The sequence below is a fragment of the Saccopteryx bilineata genome, chromosome 3 (genome assembly GCF_036850765.1).
Source record: "Saccopteryx bilineata isolate mSacBil1 chromosome 3, mSacBil1_pri_phased_curated, whole genome shotgun sequence".
NCBI classification, from domain to species: Eukaryota; Metazoa; Chordata; class Mammalia; order Chiroptera; family Emballonuridae; genus Saccopteryx; species Saccopteryx bilineata.
In genome coordinates, this window is record NC_089492.1 from 97,013,277 (window position 1) to 97,033,993 (window position 20,717).

Genomic DNA, 20,717 nt, shown 5'->3' on the forward strand with positions numbered 1-20,717 from the left:
TATTATGAATCTAAAATCCTAGTATATATTTTAAATTCAAAGATTAGTTCTAATTAAAAGAGAAAGTAATAGAGATTTTTTCCCTCAGGAAATACAAGGAAGAGAATGAGTACAAACCAACAGTGCTATTTGATCTGCCTTCCAAACTAATTTAGTAGATGAGAGAGAGAGTGAGAGAGAGAGAGAAATACTCCTCAACACACCCAGAATGGGATTAGTTTTCAGTACAATGTTCATAGATGCTCAAGAGAGCATCCAAGTTTTCCCTTGCTTGATCAAACCCCCAACTTCACAGGATTTGCTAAAATTTTCTAAAATCCCTGGTTCTAATTCTTTGATGTCAACAAAAACTTGGAGTTCTTTCAAAGGTTCAAAATGTTTATCTGAAACTGCACTTACTCTATTCCATTGCTCGGTCACTGATTCCCCCTCCCAACCTGGATCTGAAAAGAGCCCTAAATCCACCAGCTGGGTGTGGCATGAGGAAGCCGTGTACTTTCCTGCTTGTCTCCCAAGCCCTGGACGCACATGGTTCTGGAGCAGATCTTGCTATGTATGCTTTTGACAGCTTTGGTCCTTTCACTTTGAGTACCATGCTTGTTTAAGTACCCAATCCTCCAAAAAAAAAAAAAGACTTCTGCCAATTCTAATGGTAGAAGTTCCAATGTGTACCTGATCCAGTCCACTCTATAAGGTCGAATGGTTGACTTGAGCGAAGTCTCCTGACTCTGGTCAGCCTGGTGAACAGGCAACTGGAGGATGACCATGTGGCCTCTGAACATTCCCAGTCAGCCCAAATATCTAAATTAATGGTTCTGCTTGGCATAGAGATATTTAGTAAGCTGAGGCCACTGTAAATGGCTAATTTGGTCACCTGAGTCTATGTTACCCTGTGAGTAAACACTGTTGTTACTGAAGAATGCCATTCCTAATTACAGTGGCCTGCATAATGTATCCAGTTATCGTAGGAAGGAGACCAAGCTAGGGAACAGAACTAGTCCCATTTTCCATGTACTGGCTGTGTGACCTCAGGATAACTAACCCCTCTTAGCCATACAAATGGGACATTTATTTTCCATATTTTATAGATGAGATATCTAAGGCTTAGAGAAGTAATACAAAAGGCATTACTTTCCTCAGCACGGTATCTGAGGAAAATAAGTAGGTGAACAACTATTACTTATATTTCAGAACTTTTTGTTCTGACAACAAAGGAAATGTTAATGAGATGAAAATCTTTCATTATAGTTTCCTTCAGCTATGTGATTTAGGGTGAATAGATCTTTTTACAGGATTATGAGAGAGAATGTGTTTGTCCTTGATGTCCAGAAATGAGGGTGGTGATCAGGACAAGAACAATAGTTAATATTGATGACGCTTGCTATGTACAGATTCCCATTTAATCCACAAAATAACTGTATGAGGTAGGTACTATTATCCCCACTTTATAGATGAGAAAACTGAATCCCAGCATACAATAGTTTTCCCTTTTCTGCAGAAGATACTTCCAAGACCCTCAGTGAATGCCAGAAATTGCAAATAGTACCAAACCTTGTATATACTATATTTTTCCTATACAGCTATACCTATGATAAAGTTTAATTTGTAAGTTAGGCACAGTAGAAGATTACAACAATAACTAATAATAAAATAGAACAATTATAACAATACACTGTGATGAAAGTAATGTGAATAGTTTCGGGGACTGTTATTAAGTAAAATAGGGTGACTTGAACACCAGCACTATGACACTATAACAGTCAATCTGGTGACCAAGATGGCTACTGAGAGACTAGTGTATCCACGCTGTCCATGCCCCCCACCCACTGAACAAAGGGATGATTCCTATCCTGGGTGAAAAGGAGTGGGAAGGTATGAGATTATACCATGCTACTTAGAATGGCATGCAATTTAAAACTTAAAAATTGGTTTATTTTGGAATATACCTTTTAATACTTTGGACTGTGATTGACCATGGGTAACTGAAACCCTGGAGAACAAAACAAAATAAGGGGGATTACTGTATAAGTTTTCCCAAAATTATATGACCAGTAAGAGGTGAAACTGGGATTCAGACCAAAGCACGGTGACATTAACCACAAGTCTGTGGAGTGTTGACCATGACCTCATGTACAAGATCATGTGCATAAGGGGTGTTGACAAGGACATAAGGGGCGTCTGAACATGTCTTAAATTTGAAAATGGACAAACAGTTCAAAGAGAATATACAGGAACTTCATCCTATTCAACTCTGCTTGTAACTATACAATGTTAAAGCATGATCATTTGAAAGAAAAGGAATAAATTGCTAAAGCAGTGAGGCTGCTGTTTCTGTCGAACACAGTATTACATCTGCATGGGTCAGAGACATTGAGAAGGGGCTATTTTCATGGAAGACCTCTCATTCTTTTAGAACAATATTTGAGATCACTGACTCATAACATTTTTTGATTCCTTAGTTCCTGGCTACTGCGCCTGGCATGACATTTACACTGTCCTCATAGTATGTAAAAACAGGCTTGAATGAACCTACTTTGCAAATAACATCAAGTTTTTTTATAGTTTTAAATTTAGGCTATAATTTTATTTTATAATAAACCTTTAAGTTTAATAATGCAAGTCTAGGAGAATAAAAACAATGGTAAGATTTAGTCAACATTTTGCTAATTTTGAAAAGGAAGAAAGGAAGCATGGGCATGGGCATAAATTGCTGAATTCAACGTCATTTTCCTAAGCAAGGTGGTTTGTTATTAGTTATAACTGAAATTCACTTCTTGCCTCCAAAACAGTCCAGGACTGCCCTGGACTGTGTCCTCCAGCTCCCATCTCCTTCCTTCCTAATAATTATCCCTTTCCCCTTCCCTTCCCTTCCCTTCCCTTCCCTTCCCTTCCCTTCCCTTCCCTTCCCTTCCCTCCTTATATTTGAAACCTGCTTCTTTTCTTTTTTTTTTGCCTTGTTCTGTTTATGGACTATCATAACTTATCTGAATCTTCTTAAATCCTCTTCCCTCTTTTTTCAAGTCCTACATTAGAATGGTAAAAGCCATCAGCATCCCAAGAGAGAACAGAGCTAGAGGTAGCTGAGAAAGATTTTTTAGAAAAGCCTGGAGAAAAATTAAAACAGAACTCTCCCACTCACACCTCCAGGTGACCTTAATGAGCTATGAAGGACTCTAACAGTGTGATGCAAAGTCTAGGTACCAGACAATACACTGAAGACACCTAATATGTGACTTTGACCTGTGAACATTTATCTAGTTAGTTATTCCACACGGAATCCTCTTTTGGGGGCGAGTACTCTGTGCATTATAAGTTTGGGAAAACATGAACATTATTAAAAGTTGGAAAACAGCGGCAACTCAAGCAGAAAATATCATATCACTGCATACAACTTCAACCCAGCACTGGAGGCAGCAGGTGACACTGGAAACAGGTTAAACTTGGGGGAGGGGTTCTGGAAAGTTAAAATAATTCTCCCATTTCTGCTTCCTCCTTGACTTGCCTTGGTATAAAATGTCTCCAGTTGCTTATGCCTATGGATTAATCATACAGTGCAAAAAAAAAGATAGGTGTCTATCAAAACACCTTAAAATCCATAAAATCTGTGGTCCAGCAATTCTACTTCTAAAGATTTAGAGGTAACTGTACCAGTGTGAAAGTTTATGTATGGCAATGGTAAGGGCAGAGTTTTTATGTTAAAAACTCTTTATGAGAAAAATTAGAAACAAATTCTCCATCATTTTTGGTCAAAGAAATTTCAACTTCATATAACATTGCACAGCTGGTAAAACCATGATGTAAGGGACATTGAGCAACAAAGCAAATATTCATGAGACACGGCTAAGGGAACTAGCAGTTGATGTAATTATGCCTAGTCTGAGTCCATTAAAAAGTGGATAAATATTTTTATATGTCTTTGTAAATGCATTTTTGTGCAAAGTATTACATTTTCCTGGATTTTAACATTTAAAAGTTAGAAAAGTGTAAATGGATGGTGGGCTTGCATTATTTCTTCTTTACTCTTTGCTTATTGCAAAGAGAATTTTATTTACAAAGAGAACATCATTCTCTTATTTAAAAAGAGGATGTATTTATGACTTATGTTATTAAAAGTCTTCTTCTAGGCCCTGGCCAGTTGGCTCAGCGGTAGAGCATTGGCTTGGCATGCAGGAGTCCCGGGTTCGATTCCCAGCCAGGGCACACAGGAGAAGCACCCATCTGCTTCTCCACCCCTCCCCCTCTCCTTCCTCTGTGTCTCTCTCTTCCCCTCCCGCAGCGGAGGCTCCATTGGAGCAAAGATGGACCAGGTGCTGAGGATGGCTCTGTGGCCTCTGCCTCAGGTGCTAGAATGGCTCTGGATGCAACAGAGCGATGCCCCAGAGGGGCAGAGCATCACCCCCTGGTGGGCATGCTGGGTGGATCCCTGTTGGGCGCATGCAGGAGTCTGTCTGCCTCCCCATTTCCAGCTTCGGAAAAATGAAAAAAAAAAAAGTCTTCTTCTAAACATACATTTAAAAGTAGCCTTATGTAAGTGATGGTCTCTGAGAAGAGATGGGGGGGTTCATTTTTAGCCTCTTCTGGCCTTTTCAGTCATCGTGTCTGTGGTCGTTGGACCCTTGGTGGGAGGTACCACACATACTACAGCACACACAGAGAAGATGGGGGAGAAGGTTGGAAGAGAAGACGTTTCCTGGACATCAGGGACTGGCCCAGAGTCCAGGGTCAGGCAAGTGCCTGGGACAGGCCATGAAGTGGAACAAGAACTCCAAACCACACACTTTGCTGATTTTAAAATTTGCCTAGAAATTAATTCAAAATGGATCAAAGACCTAAATATAAGATTGAAAACAATAAATTACATAGAAGAAAACATAGGTACAAAACTCATGGATCTTGGTCACAGAGAACATTTTATGAGTTTGACCCCACAGGCAAGGGAAGTAAAGGCAAAGATAAATGAATGGGACTATATTAAACTAAAAAGCTTCTGCACAGCAAAAGAATCTGACAACAAAACAAAAAGGCGGCCAACTAAAGGGGAGATGATATTTATAAGCAACAGTTCTAATAAGGGGTTAATATTCAAAATATATAAAGAACTCACAAAGCTCAGCACCAAACATGCAAGCAATCCAATTCAAAAATAGGGAGAATACCTGAAAAGACACTTCTCCGAAGAAGACATAGAAATGGTCAACAGAGATATGAAAAATGCTCTTTACTAGCTATTCAAAAAATGCAAATCAAAACTACAATGAGATATCACCTCACAACTATTAGATTAGCTATTATCAACAAAACAGGTAATAACAAGTGTTAAAAAGGCTGTGGAGAAAAAGAAACCCTCATTCACTGATGGTGGGAATGTAAACTGGTATACCCACTATGGAAGAAGGTATGGTGGTTCCTCAAAAAATTAAGAACAGAAGTACCATATGACCCAGCAATTCCTCTACTGGGTATCAACCCAAAAAACCCTCAAAAACACTGGTATGCGAAGTCACATGCACCCCCATGTTCATAGCAGCATTATTTACAGTGGCCAGGACATGGAAACAACCAAAGTCCCCTCAATAGAAGACTGAGTAAAGAACATGTGGTACATATATACAACTGAATACTACTCAGCCATAAGAAATGATGACATAGTGTCATTTACAACATGGATGAACCTTGAGAACATTATACTGAGTGAAATAAGCAAATCAGAAAGAGCTAAGAACTATATGATTTCACATCTAGGTGGAATATAAAACTGAGACTCATAAACATAGATAAAAGTGAATTGGTTACGGGGTGGGGGAGGTTGAGGGAGAGGGGTGATGGGGTGGGGGAGGGGAGTAAAGTGACAGAAAATAATTTGATTTTGGGTGATGGGTACACAACATAATCAACAGTTCAAATGCTATAGAGATGTTTACCTGAAACCTATGTACTCTTATTGATCAATGTCACCCCATTAAGTTTAACTTTCTAAATAAAATTATAAAAACAAGTTTGCCCAGGACTGGCTGTGAGGGAAGATGTGTGTCTAAGTCTGCTTCCCCCCATTCCTATCCAGCAGTAGTGGCTGTAAAGCAGAGCCAGTCCTCTTTTTTTGTATTTTATATCACAGCACCATAACATTTTATTTACTAACAATATGTTTTATTGACGTCAACCCTCAAATATTCACTTCAACTGACAAATACTTTTTACAAGCTAGTTATAAGATTTGTGTCCTTGAGATGTCTGGGAGGGGAAGTAATATCCAAGTCTTTCCTCATTTGTACTTGGGCTCTTACTAGAGTTGTAATTTGTAATGCAAAGACCAGAAAATAAGGTGGAGGCCTCTATCCATATAGCCAAGAATATGCTGAGTTCTAATGTCAACTTTTGCCTTTGTCTTTCTCTCCCAGGAACCTATCACAGCTCTTAGTAGATACTTAAGAAAAGCCTTTTGAAAAAAATTCTTTTTTACGTTATCTTGTAGTTTTCAGAACACTGCCATAGATATTATACTATTTGCACTTCCTGACATTTGAGATGAACAGTACCATCAGCCCCATTTTTTTTTTCAGGGGAGGAAACTGAAGCTCCCTAGGGGTCAGATGGAATTTCGCTGGGGTGGGATTATAATCCACACTGATTCCTGATGCCCAGATCCTTCCCCTGCAGGCTCCTTTCCAGGATCCTTCATCAGATCCTGTTCTTGCCGGATATTCTCCTGTGCTCTGAGACTCACCACACATTTGGGTTGCCTAACTCCCGGGACTACTTGTGGATACCGAAGAGATAGATAACGCAAAAGTGCTATTTAAACAATGAAGCTGTGCAAATGTGGTTATTGTTGAAACATTTTTTGTATTAAATGCAAATGCTCTGCCCTTATGAAATCGTCATTAGTCACTGATGCTTTCATGCGGATCATTTGTTGAATATTCCAAAGTCATAACTAACTGAGAATATTTAGATTGGGAGAACAGGTGTCAGGGAGGGAAACCCAGGGCACTTGGGTCCTAGCTGGCAAGAACGGGTTGCTGGATAAGCATCCCAGCTGCCAGAGGAGGAAAACACCAAATACATTAAGTTCTCACTTAACATCATTGATTGGTTCTGGGGAGTTTGGCATGGGCATCTATCTCATCAACATGATAATGAAACGGCTTTGATTGAAAGGATATTATTCAAGGACCTGCTGTAATTCAAAGTCATTATTGTTAGAAATGGGAGCCAGAAAAACTAACACTTTTTCGTAGTTTCTAAGACTAGAACTGCCTGGGTCAATTTGCATTGGGAGAGACAGGGGTCTGACAGGTTACATAATTTGCCAAAGATTAGTGGTACAAACAGTCACACCACCCTATTAAAATATCCACTACGCATGCACACTCTACGGCATGATTCCATAATTCTAGTTCATTCAAGAGTGTTCATTCTCATTGCTATCTGAAATTCTTTCATATTTTTAAGAACGTGTCTCCTTCCTCTGGAGCATGAACTTCACAGAGTTAAACATAATACATGTCTTGTTTATCCCTCCACCTCCATCCACCATGTAAAACAAGATCTAGTACCAAGTAGGTGCTCATGAAATGTTTGTAGAGTGATTAAATGAAAACTAATGCCTAAGCCTTGCCACCACACCATGCTGCTTCCTTTGTTTTAATTTTCAGAACATGGTATTAGTCACCTTTTTAGTGCCTCGTGACGAGTGTAGAAGAAAGATCATTTGCTATTTGACGATCAAGATCACCACACTGCCTCTGGGCCTCGGTCGGGGCTTCTTAGTTAGAGGTTGGCATTGTGTGTCAGAACACAGTGTTTTTCTCTTCTGAACAGTACTTGACACTAACATTCCACTGCAGACTATATTCAGGCATAGAAGTTGTACAAGACAAGACTTAATCCTTACTCTCAGAACAAGAATACGTGACACAGCAGAAGTCATGGATGTCAGGTTTGCTTCTTTTCTTCTGCAAAGTGAAACTCCAGCAGTGCAGAGAAACAGGCGGGCAGTACTCGGAACCACCCCGCTGCGGCCTCACACCGAGTGCTGACTCCCTGTGAGTGGTCGGGTGGAGCGGATGTCCTCTAGTGTGACAAGGGGTGAGTTTAGGGATTTCAGTTTGCTGTATTTCAGCCTTATTTCTGAAGCATCGCCATGCAGAAAATCCTTCAGAGAAGGACATTTGCATGACCCTTTGTATATTTACAGTTATTTGTTTCGCTTCTGTAACTCAGCAATGAAAAGGTACAATTCTCTGCTGGGCCCATTTGCAGAACCCAGTGGGGGTCATTTTAGTTCAGAACCACAGCAAGTCTTGCTTGTTGTCTCAAGCCATGATTTTTTACAGCAATAACCTAATAATAGCTTGCAGTTTACAGAGGACCATGCTCAAAAGCCCCCTGGGCTCCAGAGGGCATGCAGGGGTATGGGGAACAGAGGCTGAAAACAAACACAACGTGTAATATCCTGATTGTAAATAATAGAGCCAAAATAAGCTATTTTCTCCTTGTGCATAAAACACAGGATTTACATGTTCTGAGCTAAACAAAGGTTATCAAATATGGTCACCAGTAGACCTAGCATGTCTTGATTGTGTGCCAGGAAAGGTGGTAGAATATTGCTAAGGCATTTTATAAACTTAAATCCTTTTTGGAATAAAGCAGAATGTAAACAAGTAATCTATAGGTCCTGTTTCATTTCTGGGAAAAGGCAGGATGTGATGTCTGTGTTCTGAGGAACAATGATGCCATCCCAGCTGGCATCGTGCATAAATGCCAAGCACTGTGATTTCATACCTACACTACTCATTATTCCCAACAGATATCACAATTCTTTTATAGTCACATGTCAGATTTGCCTTTGAAATTGACTTAGCATTTTATTTGTCTTGTCTTCTAAAAATACCATTCATTTTATTGCTCATGAGGTGCCCATGACATGGCAAGTTAGGTTTTTTTATAGCCCACATTTTTTTCTTTTGAATTTAGAATGTGTTATAAGAAGACTGTGTCATTCTTTGTGCAGGGAGATCATGCACACAGCCTCTGTTCAATAGGCCTTGGTCTCTACTCTCTTCCTAATGGCTTCCATGGATTTGTATTGATCCAGGGTGACATGCTGGGGTCACGTATGAGAATAAGAAGCTGAACTTAATGACAGTTGCCTCCTTAGTGCTGTGTTATGATCCAAATCATAATTGACTGAATTGGCCAAGGACATTTAGCATTTATATATCATTAAACATGGGGTGTCACCCCAGGATTCACAGGGCTAATTCTAAGTACCGTTGTATGATATTTTCCCAGCAATTCCTATTATATGAACCATGGTTACTATTGAGGGGAGGGTAGTGGGGTTGTTTTAAAGGTATAAAAATCCTTATACGTACAAAGTGATGAATATGAAACATTTTACGTACACTGATAGTTTGCGAATGTCTAGTTTCTGTGATGAATAAAATAAAAGATTTTAAACTCAACTCATGGTAAATTTTTAACATTATGTATCAGTAGAGTACGTACAATTACTATGTTGTACAGAGTCTATGACATTTGTATATTAAAATTGATCTTTGTGAAAAATTAAGATAAGACAAATCAGTTGAGTCAGAAAGCCCATTAATAGGACCTGGAGCTGGAGGTGGAGGCGGGACTTCCTGTAAGTGGCCACGGCAATCTTAAGGGGATGTGGAAGTGTCCCAACACTGCAGTAGGGTCATGGGGACACAGCATAGTCAATTTACTAAAAAAAAAAAAAATCACTGAATTGTATTCTTCAAAAGTGTGAATTCTATAGTAAGTAAATCATACCTCACTAACATTAAAAGCACAAGCTGAGGCCTGAATTTGAAAGAAAAAAAGCAAAACCAAAATAAGTCCTTGAAAATTTTCATTGTTCTAACCTTCTTTACAAATGTGCAAAGGTAACAATGAAAGACATCTTCTTAGCATGTATAAGTCACTTGTTAGAAACCCGCCCCCTTGTTAATCGCCGTAGAGCAAAAAGGCCTGTTGCATTTGCTACACTTGATGCTTGCTCCCTTTGGAATGCACATGAGACTAAAAAGAACAGGAAATGGACAGGCATTCTCATCACACATTCATAACACCAACTCTTCAGACCACACACACACACACACACACACACATACCACACACACACACCCCTGAACACATGATGTGTCTGCCAAGTGTCTTTGCTCTGGCCAGAGTATGTCAGACGGCTCAGGTAGACACTAGAATGAAATATTTTTAGCTCTCCTTCTCTTACACTGTGACTTTTGTGGGACTGAGTGAAGGCAGCTTGCGAAGGATCGAGGCACTGACACCATGGCTCTGCAGAGCTTTGTAACACATGCCGAGTCCTCCTGTCCCCGAGCACCTCCTGGCAGATTGACGCCATTTCTGTTATCCCGGCGCCCCTACAGGGTTTTACTCAATGCCAGGTGCCCATGCAGTGTGGCCCTTTGAGAAAGTAAATTAAATGAAAAAGAACTTAAATGTACTGAATACATTTAAAACTCTGCTATTGAGCAGAAAGAATAAAGGATGCCAATAACTTCAGAACAGATCTTTCCCAGGTCTTGACGAAATGCTCTTGGCTTGCTACATGCAGTCTATTCCCCAGTGTTTCTTACTTTAGGACAACAGGCAGTTCTTGTGCCGCTTACAGAGCAAATCTTGTGAAATCTTGTGTCTAGCTTTTCTGTTTTGCTCTGTCCTTGTAAATTTTTGCTTATGTGGGCCTCTTTCAACTCTAATGATGTCATGTCACATTGTCATGGGAAAGTATATTAGAGTGTTTTTCCTCCAGACAGTTCCTCACTGGCGTGAGGTTAAGACAGAGTCCCTTGGAAAGCCATCTGGGTGATTACGGCTGCTGTGATGCTCCCCTGGTCGTGTCCCTACGCGACTTTGCCTCTTGGCCTGACTACAGATTGGGGACCCATTTTCAGCAGTCCTGACTTCCCCTAGTGACAAAGAAACTGAGTGCTTACTGGAGTGTCCAGAAACAAAATATATGTGCCCTTCACCATCTCCTGGGGGACCTGAGACCACAGCCATTGGGAAATCTTGGCTTGGAGTTAAGTTGTTCTGTTTTCATTTCCATTTAAGTTGATGTGAACTCATCCGATTAAAAATGCATGTACACTGTAGCTATGGCACTTTCTTTTCAACCTGTGTTTTCCGAGCTAAAACTCCAGCATCAGAGGATAAAGCTCATGGAGAGTCAGTGAAATTGCAAGAAACAGGGACACATTTGGGGATGTTCTCTTTTTTAATAACATGGGACAATAATGAAGATAGTCTGAGAATTTTCTTGATTTTCTATTTGTTCAATTGCTGCAAAATACCTGAGCGAAATACCCCAGAAGGCCCAACCTTAACTAACATATCAGCATGTTAAATGGAAGGGAAAAGAAAGTTACCATTTTTTTTTTTTAGTGTCACCTATGTGCCCTGCACTGGGGACTTTATAAAGGCGGTCTCTTGTAGTCCTCACTACAACTCTGTAATATAGATTTTCATGTCCCCATAATTCAAGTTAAGAAACTAAGGCTAAACAGAGTTAAGCAATTGCCCCTGAGGGTGTCATACATCTAGCAAAGGGGCTGGGTGATTCCCTGTTGTTTTAAGGTAGATCAGATGACCGTGGGAATTCACAATGGCTGGGTCCTCTGTCCCCCAAGAAGAGTGTTTGTTGTGGGTGGGGCACTGCTGTGTTCTCTCTCCTAACTCATCTCTGTGGTTAAAGAAGGGGCAGACTGAGTGGGCGCACTGAACAGTAATATGCAGTGATGACTCCCAGACTCCTACTCCTTTAGCTTTAAGACCTAAAAGACTGGGACATATTTCCAAAATTTCCCATAAATATCTGTAGAACACGACAGCTGGGAGAATGTCACCATGCACCCTTCCTCGGCCCACTGACCCCAGTGCCTGGCTAGCCATGTATCACAGGCAACTTTGTGTAGGCCCAGAACGACCAAATCTCCTGTAGCGGTCACTTCCACTGCACATGGCTGTGCTGATGAGGGTTATCTTAGCATTTTTTTTTCTTGCCAGCTAGGTCACAGTTGAACATGTTTAAAGAGTTTCTAGTTGTCTTAGTGTTTAAATTTTTACAGGTGGGAGATGTTAACCCTTTATGGCTACAGAAATAAGTCGGTTCATTTTTGAAATTCTTTTGAGGTAGGAACTTTATAGCTATTTTCCATGTCAAAGGGAATAATGATAGTGTCTGGCCTCAAGGAGCTTAAATATGAACTCATTTGTTGCATGCTTTAAAAGAGGAAAATGCTAAAATAGAAGCAAAGAGAGAAAGGAGTAATTTAAAATTTTTTGAGGTTTATGGGAAAGACTATATTCCAATGCTTATCTTAAAAATAAATCTGAGGTAGAATGATGGGGTAGTTAAGTACTAGATTATGAGAAAGAGAGATGATGTGCATTTCAGAACTTACTATCAATGTAAACTTGAACTAAATACGGGCAAATCATATATTCTCTCTGAGCCCTAATTTCCTCATGTAATGGGGATATGGTGCTCAATCTCACATATGCTACAAAGTGGCTTCTGCACAGGACCACCACTATGTCCATGCATGGGTGTGGCATTCCATATATCTCCAGGGATGTCACTTAGATTATGGTTACCTCTTCAGACTGCAGTATACAACCTGCACAACCATTCGAGTTACTTTAGGATCCACTGAGGAATAAAGCAGCACACCGTAATAAATTCTAATGAACTTGTTATTTAAATATATTCTAGAATATCTTAGTTTCAGGATAATTAGAAGTCAGGAAATTAGGAGATAAAATTTCTAAATCACCAGTAGCTAATTTTTTTGTCACAAAAATAATGTCTTCTAGCACAGTGACAAATAGAAAATCTCATTTTTGAAAGAAGATTCTAAAGGACAAAAAAATAAATGTCGGGAGAAGGCAAAATAGCTCCATATCGCTTTACTCTAAATAACTTCAGAATATATATATATATAGTGCTTGTGCCTAGCATACATTGGAACGATATGATAAATTTTAAAATTTTCTTTTTCTGCTTATACAACTTTTCCCATTCATTCTCGTTTTCTCAGGGTTTCTATTCCTGTTGACATTTTGAGAATTGATCTCAGTGTAAATAATGATAATTATTTCCTGCATTTTATACCAATTGTCAGTTGACAAAATGCTCTGAGATCCATATTACTAATCCTCTGATTGACTCTATTTAAATTACCATGTATCATTATGCCTGTTTGACAGGCCAGGAAGCCAAGGCTCAGAGAGTCAGTCAATTGTTTCCAGCCACACCGTGAATAATGGTTAGAAGTCCACTTTCCTGAAATCAGTTCTAAAGCTCTTATCACTGGGCTGTCTTGGTGAATATTCATAAACACCAAGAGAACAAAGTAACAGTTAGTTTAACTAGTTGTTTTGAAAATTCTTCCTATGGTATTTAGAAGGTTCGGAAAGATGTAATTTAAAAATGACATACATTTTCTCTAAGACAAAGTTTTATTTTTTAAAAAGGTTCTATTTACAAAATGGGGAGGGGGAAACCCTCTAAAAATAATCTATTTCCTTTCTATTTATGCCTTAACATCTCTAGCATGAAATAATTCCTACTTGACACAATCCAAAAGATATTCAAAACACTCCAAACCAATAGCAAAGCTGACAATGCCAGAGGCTAAGAGACAGTTAGAACACTCAGTGTTTAAACTGTGCTGACCCCAGGAGCAGACCTTGGTCAAGGGAAGACAGGGGAGCTGCCGGCTACCTTCATTCAGCACATGCTCAATCAAAATGCATGGAGAAAGACTAAGGCAGGACTTAGGTAAAGTATCCCAACTCACTAGCATCTCAGAATTTTCTGTGTAATTAAGGAAGAATTCTTACTTTTTTTAATCCAGTAGGATCAAAAAATAAAAGTAAAATCCATATTTGGAATCTGGTGTAGAAGCTGGAATATCTTGACTTAATATACCCAGCTTTCACTCAAGTAAATAATTGTAAGCTAAAAGCATATTTCATTAAAGGTGGTCCTTAGTATTAAAAAAAGCTGGTAAAATGTTTCTTCTTATATTTTTCTCTCTTGAATTTTGAAACAATTATTCCACAGAAGCAACATGATGTAACATAGTTATGAACCCACATCATGCTATTGCAGAATGTCTATTTAGAACTCCACTGAGTATGCTTAAATTTTATAAAGTATCAGTACTGAGTTCTGGGTCTTTGAGTCAGGGATTACTGTAGAGAAAAGAATAATGGCAAAAAAAAAAAGAAAGAAAGAAAGAAAAGAAAGCTTACTTCTCATCAAAGTTATTACCACAGCTAAAATTATGCAAGAGGAAAAATGTTTCTGTCTCAGCTTCTTAGTACTCTTGTTACCTCTACCCTTATTACAATACCCTACTCAGATATATTCTATTCTTCAAAAATAAGCCACACTATAGAATTGTCTCCTGTACATCACCCTCAGTCATAACTTTAAGTCTTAGCTATCTCTAGAAGGTGTTAGGAAAAAAGCAATGTGACTGAATTACCTTATACTAATGTGTAAATGACTTATTTGTACATTCATTTTATGTACACAACACACAGACACAGACACACACACACACAATTGCATTACTTATGTGTTAGCTAGGCACCATTCTAGCAGCCAGGGATATAATAGAGAGGAGAAAAAAAGTGGCAAGGTTTCTTCTCCCATGAAGTGTACATTTCACTGTGGAGAATTAGACAATAATATTTATTTGAATAAATTTATATACTCTATTCTAAAATAAATAAAACAAAAAAAATCCAGAAAGTAATACATACAGAAAATGGGGTGATAAAATACAGAAGAACTGGTTGACCACTCACATTGCATGCTTAGGAAAGGTCTCTTTGAAGAAGTGACATTTAAGATGAGATATAATTGAGACAAAGAGCCCATCTTGTATAAATAAAGAAAAGAGCATTTTATAAAGCCAGTGCAACTGGGAGAAAGGAATGACCTTGGAGCGTGGAGAAGAGTGAAAAGGCCAGTGGAGCTGAAGAGCAGAGGGTGAGGAAGAAAACACAATGGACAGATAGGCGGGGCCCACTCACATGGATGTTTGTAAGCCATAGCGATGCTTTTAAAGTTTACCCTGAGCAAAATAATAGGAAGCCCTTGAAACGTGGCCTGATGCATATCTTAAACAGTCTGTCACAGAAGCACAAAGACTGATAAAAGGCCACGGCATGGGCCCAAGTGAGAGAGAACTACACAGTATCCAGACCAGGAGAGTGGTGGTAGACAGAGAGAGCTAAAGGGGTTTGATCGAGATATTTTAGAGGACAGATGTGCAGGAGTTATAAATGGACTGATGGTGGGGATGAGGAACAGGAACCAGGACATCTGAGTGGATGGATGATGGTACTGTTTTCCTGAGAAGGACACGATCTGGGAAGAAATGGTTTGGTCGAAGGCTGAGGTGCTCAGGCAGCGGAAATTGACAGTTCTATTTTGGATGTGGTGATTTTGAGCTGCAAATTGCACATCTGGCATTGATACAGGGAAGGGAGTTGAGACATGAATCTACAGCTCAGCGGAAAGTCGGGGCTGGTGATATACATTTGGTAATCGTTGGCATACCGATGGCATTGAAGCCGTGGAGACTGGTGTGACGGCCCAGCGACTGAGCATGGACAGAGAAGCGAAGAGGGCTGGAGAACAAGCTCTGGCTCATTTTATGTTATAAAAAAAACATTTTTATTTATTTTTTTTTTAAATTTTTTTTTTCTTTTTTTTTATATTAATTTTTAGAGAGGAGAGAGAGTGAGTGAGAGAGAGAGAGAAGGGGGAGGGAGGAGCAGGAAGCATCAACTCCCATATGTGCCTTGACCAGGCAAGCCCAGGGTTTTGAACCGGCGACCTCAGTGTTCCAGGTCAACGTTTTATCCACTGCGCCACCACAGGTCAGGCTAAAAAAAACATTTTTAGTCGTATGGCTGTCACACTTTCAAGAGGCTATGAATACAAGAGATGCACAGAGGTGGAAAGAGACTGTTCAGGACTCTTCGCCGGACAGGCCGCTTAAGAAAAGGTGATTCAGGAAAAGCAGGTCCCTGCTCTACTAACCTGCGTGGGGCTTTTAGCTGTCCTAGCACACCTGAGGTTGAAGGGAAGTAGAGACCCTCAGGAATCCTGCTCCGACAGGGGGTTATAACAAGCATTTGCTACTACTTGGTATGAGGAAGAAACTCTGTTGCACCTACAGAGTCATAAGCTCTTTCTCCCATGGATGTTGAGCAATATTGTAAAAAATACTTCAAATGATATTTAATCCTGCCTTCGGGCAGGGAAAGTTTCCAACCCCTTCAGGCCATCACAAGCTCAGAATCTAAGTGTCTCACCTAAGAAGGGGCAGCAGTGTATCAGACACTAGCCAGGAGCTCTTGTACTTGAGGAAAAGTGTCAAGACATCAGCTTAGACAAAAAGCTGGGCCCCAGGGTCAACGCCAATTAATGGGCAGCTGTAAGTGAAGAGGATGAGTTTTCCTCCTTCTTCTTCAGCCTGTAGCAACTGGGCTTTGTCCTCTGGGAACAACAGCATTATTATTCTTTTTAAGTTTGGGAGATAAAATAAAGCACTGCGTGGAATCATCAGCATTGAGGAATAAAGTCAGAAATATTATGTTCATTTAGCACCTTGTTCAATTCACACAGCTGTTTATTTGAAAAGTCTGTTAAATAGATTTGATTATTTGCGATTACCTATGAATGTATTGTTTGGGAAGCATGCTGCACAGTTAATACGGCAAAAAATTACAGGAATTCTTCCAACAACAGAGCACAGAACTCTGTATCCCAATGGAAAAAATTTATGGCAATGTAGGGAAACCATTCTGACAACAAATGATTCGTGTATTCTCCCCAATAGGCTTTCTCACCTCTCCCTGGGAACTGAGCTGATTTTAAGTGGCAGAACAAACGACTCCTCCAAACACTGCGGTTTACTGGAAACCACATTGTATGTTACAGACAAATATTTTTAATTGTATGACTGCACACTATTCAAAAGCTTGAATGCGAAAGATGTAGAGAGCTGTTTTGGAAGACTGGTATTAGAAAAAGGAGCCAGTTTTGAGGTGTTGAGTTGAAGAGCTGAAAAATTTTAAAAAATACACACATTTTTTGGAACAAGGACTAGATGTAGGAAAAGCATTTTTAAATCATTTTGAAAGCAAGAGATGCATTTGCTAGGACCAACTGCTGACTTTGAATAACTGATGAGAGACCTAATTTTGCCTTCATTACCCTAATGTGAGCATATACTCCTCAAGGGTTAAATCGACAATCAACAGAGTGTGCTAATGTGGGCACCATTTCAAATAGTGAGTGATGCTTCAGGCAAAGTAGGCCCCAAAACATTTTCCTATGATAACCATAGACACAGCAATGGGTAACCACTGTGTTTAGTTCTTTTAGTTGTATATATGTTCTCTATACAAAGCAACTTAAAATAGGAATATTCTACATTTTTCCTCCTACTTGGTAAATTTCTGGTCATTTTTGGAAAAAAATCAAAATAAAGAGCAAATGTGGCAATGCTGGGACAGAGCTGAGGCTGGAGGGGGCCGTTTGGTGCAGAGGAGGAGCCCCCAGCTGAAGACTTCGCACAGCCCTGTTCACTAAGGGAGGATAAGGGTACACTCCAAGTCACCTGGCTTCTCCATCAACTCAGGTGGACACCAAGACCACACCAGGCACCTTGATCAGGAGTGCCAAATGGTCGGTAAATTGGGTAGTACCATGTGCTATGGCCAATCAGTATAACCTGTACACTTCATCCCCAATTATTCAAGAATAAAGTGTCCAGATATACACCAATCAGATCATCCTGAGCTATTCAACATAAATAATCACAAAAGCTCCTGCTTTATTAAGTGCCTTCTATGGCCTAGATGCTTTATTAGATGTATTAATTTACAGGTGTTTTCTCCAGTCCTTACCACAATTCTGCAAGTTAAGTATGGTCACCCCTACAAATATAGGAAGTGAGGCTCGGGGAAGTTAAGTAACTTATGTTCAGTCACTGAGATGATAAGTATCTGAGAAGAAAACAACCAGAGGATCCCAGTGAAGAGATATATATGATTTGAACGCTCTTGCTTTCTAACTCAAAACCAAAGGCCAATGTTACTGACTATAGTAAGTGATAGTAGAAATCACAGCATTGGCATTTAGGCTGTGATTATGTGGTAAGTGTGGAATGCTAAATGGTACCATCAGCAGGGCTGTATTTCCCCTCACGTGCTGCCCTTCCCCCAGTTCAAGAACCATAATGCTTGTTCTTCATCTACTATCTTGGTAGAGAAGGGGGGGCGGTTAATCAAAGTTAAAGCTGTACATTTGTCCAGATGTGAACTAGTGCTGGGAAATAGGCCGAGAATTTCAACTATGATAAGTTCTGATATGCACAGACCACTGTGAGTCAAAGCACACATTTCTGGGCCCTTCCTCTAAACCAGGGGTCCCCAAACTACGGCCTGAGGACGACATGCAGCCCCCTGAGGCCATTTATCTGGCCCCCGCCGCACTTCTGGAAGGGGCACCTCTTTCATTGGTGGTCAGTGAGAGGAGCATAGTTCCCATTGAAATATGGGTCATTTTGTTGATTTAAATTTACTTGTTCTTTATTTTAAATATTGTATTTGTTCCCGTTTTTTTTTTTTACTTTAAAATAAGATATGTGCAGTGTGCATAGGAATTTGTTCATAGTTTTTTTTATAGTCCGGCCCTCCAACAGTCTGAGGGACAGTGAACTGGCCCCCTGTGTAAAAAGTTTGGGGACCCCTGCTCTAAACCTTATGATTCCATAGCTTGGTGAGGATCTCAGGCATTGCATTTTTTACAGAAGCTTCCAGGTAATTCTGATGCCCATCAAAATCTTAAAATTACTGCTGTTAATGTCATGTTTGGGAGAATGATTCTTACTCAGAAGTCTGAGCAATCATAATGAACTACAGTTGTAGGGTGGAGGAAAAAATTCAGCTTATAGGAATACGTGAAGGGGCCCTGGCCAGTTGGCTAAGTGGTAGGGCATTGGCCCAGTGTATGGATGTCCCAGGTTCAATTTCTGGTCAGGGCATACAGGAAAAGCACCTATTTGCTTCTCTACTCTTCCCCCTCTTGCTTCTTTCTCTCTCTTCCCCTCCTGCAGCCATGGCTCAATTGGAGCGAGTTGGCCCTGGTGGTGAGGATGGCTCCATGGCATCTGCCTCAGGTGCTAAGAAGAGCTTGGTTGCTGAGCAATGGAGCAATGCCCCAGATGGGCAGAGTATCGCCCCCTAGTGGGCTTACCAGGTGGATACTGTTTGGGGAGCATGTGGGAGTCTGTGTCTGCCTCCCTTCCTCTCACTGAATAAAAAAAAAAAAAAAAAAAAAGAAATGCATGAAGGGACGCCTATGCAATGTGCACTTTCTCAGATTACATCTTCCCTGTCCTGATCAATGTCTGCCTCTTTTTATTTACACCCATTATCTCAGTTACTCAATGAATACAGAGTTTCATGAAAATCACCCAAATTTTATTTACTATCATTATAAAGAACAGAAAGTTTGTTCTTGAAGATGATTCTGTAATTTTGTTTTGTCCTTTTGAAAGTGTTAATTGTATTGGGAAGCTCGTCTACCAACCTAGCCATCAATCAATCTGCTCTCTTCATGCAGTCCTTCTGCAAATGCCTTCCTGTCATCACGGTGATACTGACCAGTTTTCTACCCTTGAAAAATGTCACGACAATGATCTGGCAGTGACATTATTTATATCTGTGGTCTCCTGTCTTTCCAAAGCCTGGTTTCTTATCGCAGTCCTTGAAATTGCTATCCAGGATAAGGTCATAGGCAAATGGACTTACGCTTGGGAGACTCATACATGAACGTATTCTCTTACCTGGCACTGATGTTCCCAGAGCAACGAACACGACTGCAGTCACAGAGTCTTTCAGGCCAATGGTGCAGCCAAAGTGGGAAGCCAGGTCACCGATGAAAGCTGTCAGTACGCCAATCATGAGGATGGAGACGATGAAACACGCCCAGCCATTCCAGTATTCCGTAGGGGGCACGAAGGCAAAGAGGACCTTCCAGAACACAGTCAGAAAGTGCATCACATAATCGAAACAGGAGGGCAGCTTCTCCTCCCCACATTCGTCGTCATCATCATCTTCCCCTACAGAGAAAGGAAAGAAGCACATTGTATCACAACATGTGTGATCTGGGTCTCTTCTCTCTCAATCCCTTCTTCTTAGGCCTCTCACCTGCCCTCTGAGAGACCAGGAGGCCATTAGAGGTCGATGAACCTTAGGGTTTTCCAAGAGTCAGTCATAATGAAACAATTATTGTTTTACGCTCCATGTTACAGGTCAATGGCAAAAACTTACCACCACCCTCCTCCACCCAGTTCTGGTTATATGTAATCAACTCACCCTTTCTACTCTCCTGTCCCCTCCAGTGAGATTTATCACTTGAGCGAAATGACAAGGATTTCTTCCAAGAGTCTGGAAAGTCCTGGGCGAGGCTCAGAAGCCCCTCTGAAGCACGATCACTCTGACACTATTCTTCCACTAGGATTCCTTTCTTGGAACACATTTTTGTTTTCCAACTTCAGCCCTGGATAGTCATGGTTCTGTAATCACCCACAGGCCGGTGCTCACACAGCGCCCTCCACCATGGCTCCGGGCCC

The 20,717-nt window shown here is 40.3% G+C and overlaps 1 protein-coding gene across 12 annotated transcripts in view; it reads right to left on the bottom strand.

Moving 5' to 3' along the window:
- Nucleotides 1–20,717, bottom strand: part of SLC8A1 (solute carrier family 8 member A1) — a 373,856-nt gene that overhangs the window by 13,772 nt on the left and 339,367 nt on the right. For all 12 annotated transcript variants that reach the window (XM_066266987.1, XM_066266985.1, XM_066266986.1 and 9 more), the window contains one exon: nucleotides 19,929–20,204. In XM_066266987.1, coding sequence (XP_066123084.1) covers nucleotides 19,929–20,204 — 276 coding nt within the window. The remainder of the gene's footprint in view (nucleotides 1–19,928; nucleotides 20,205–20,717) is intronic.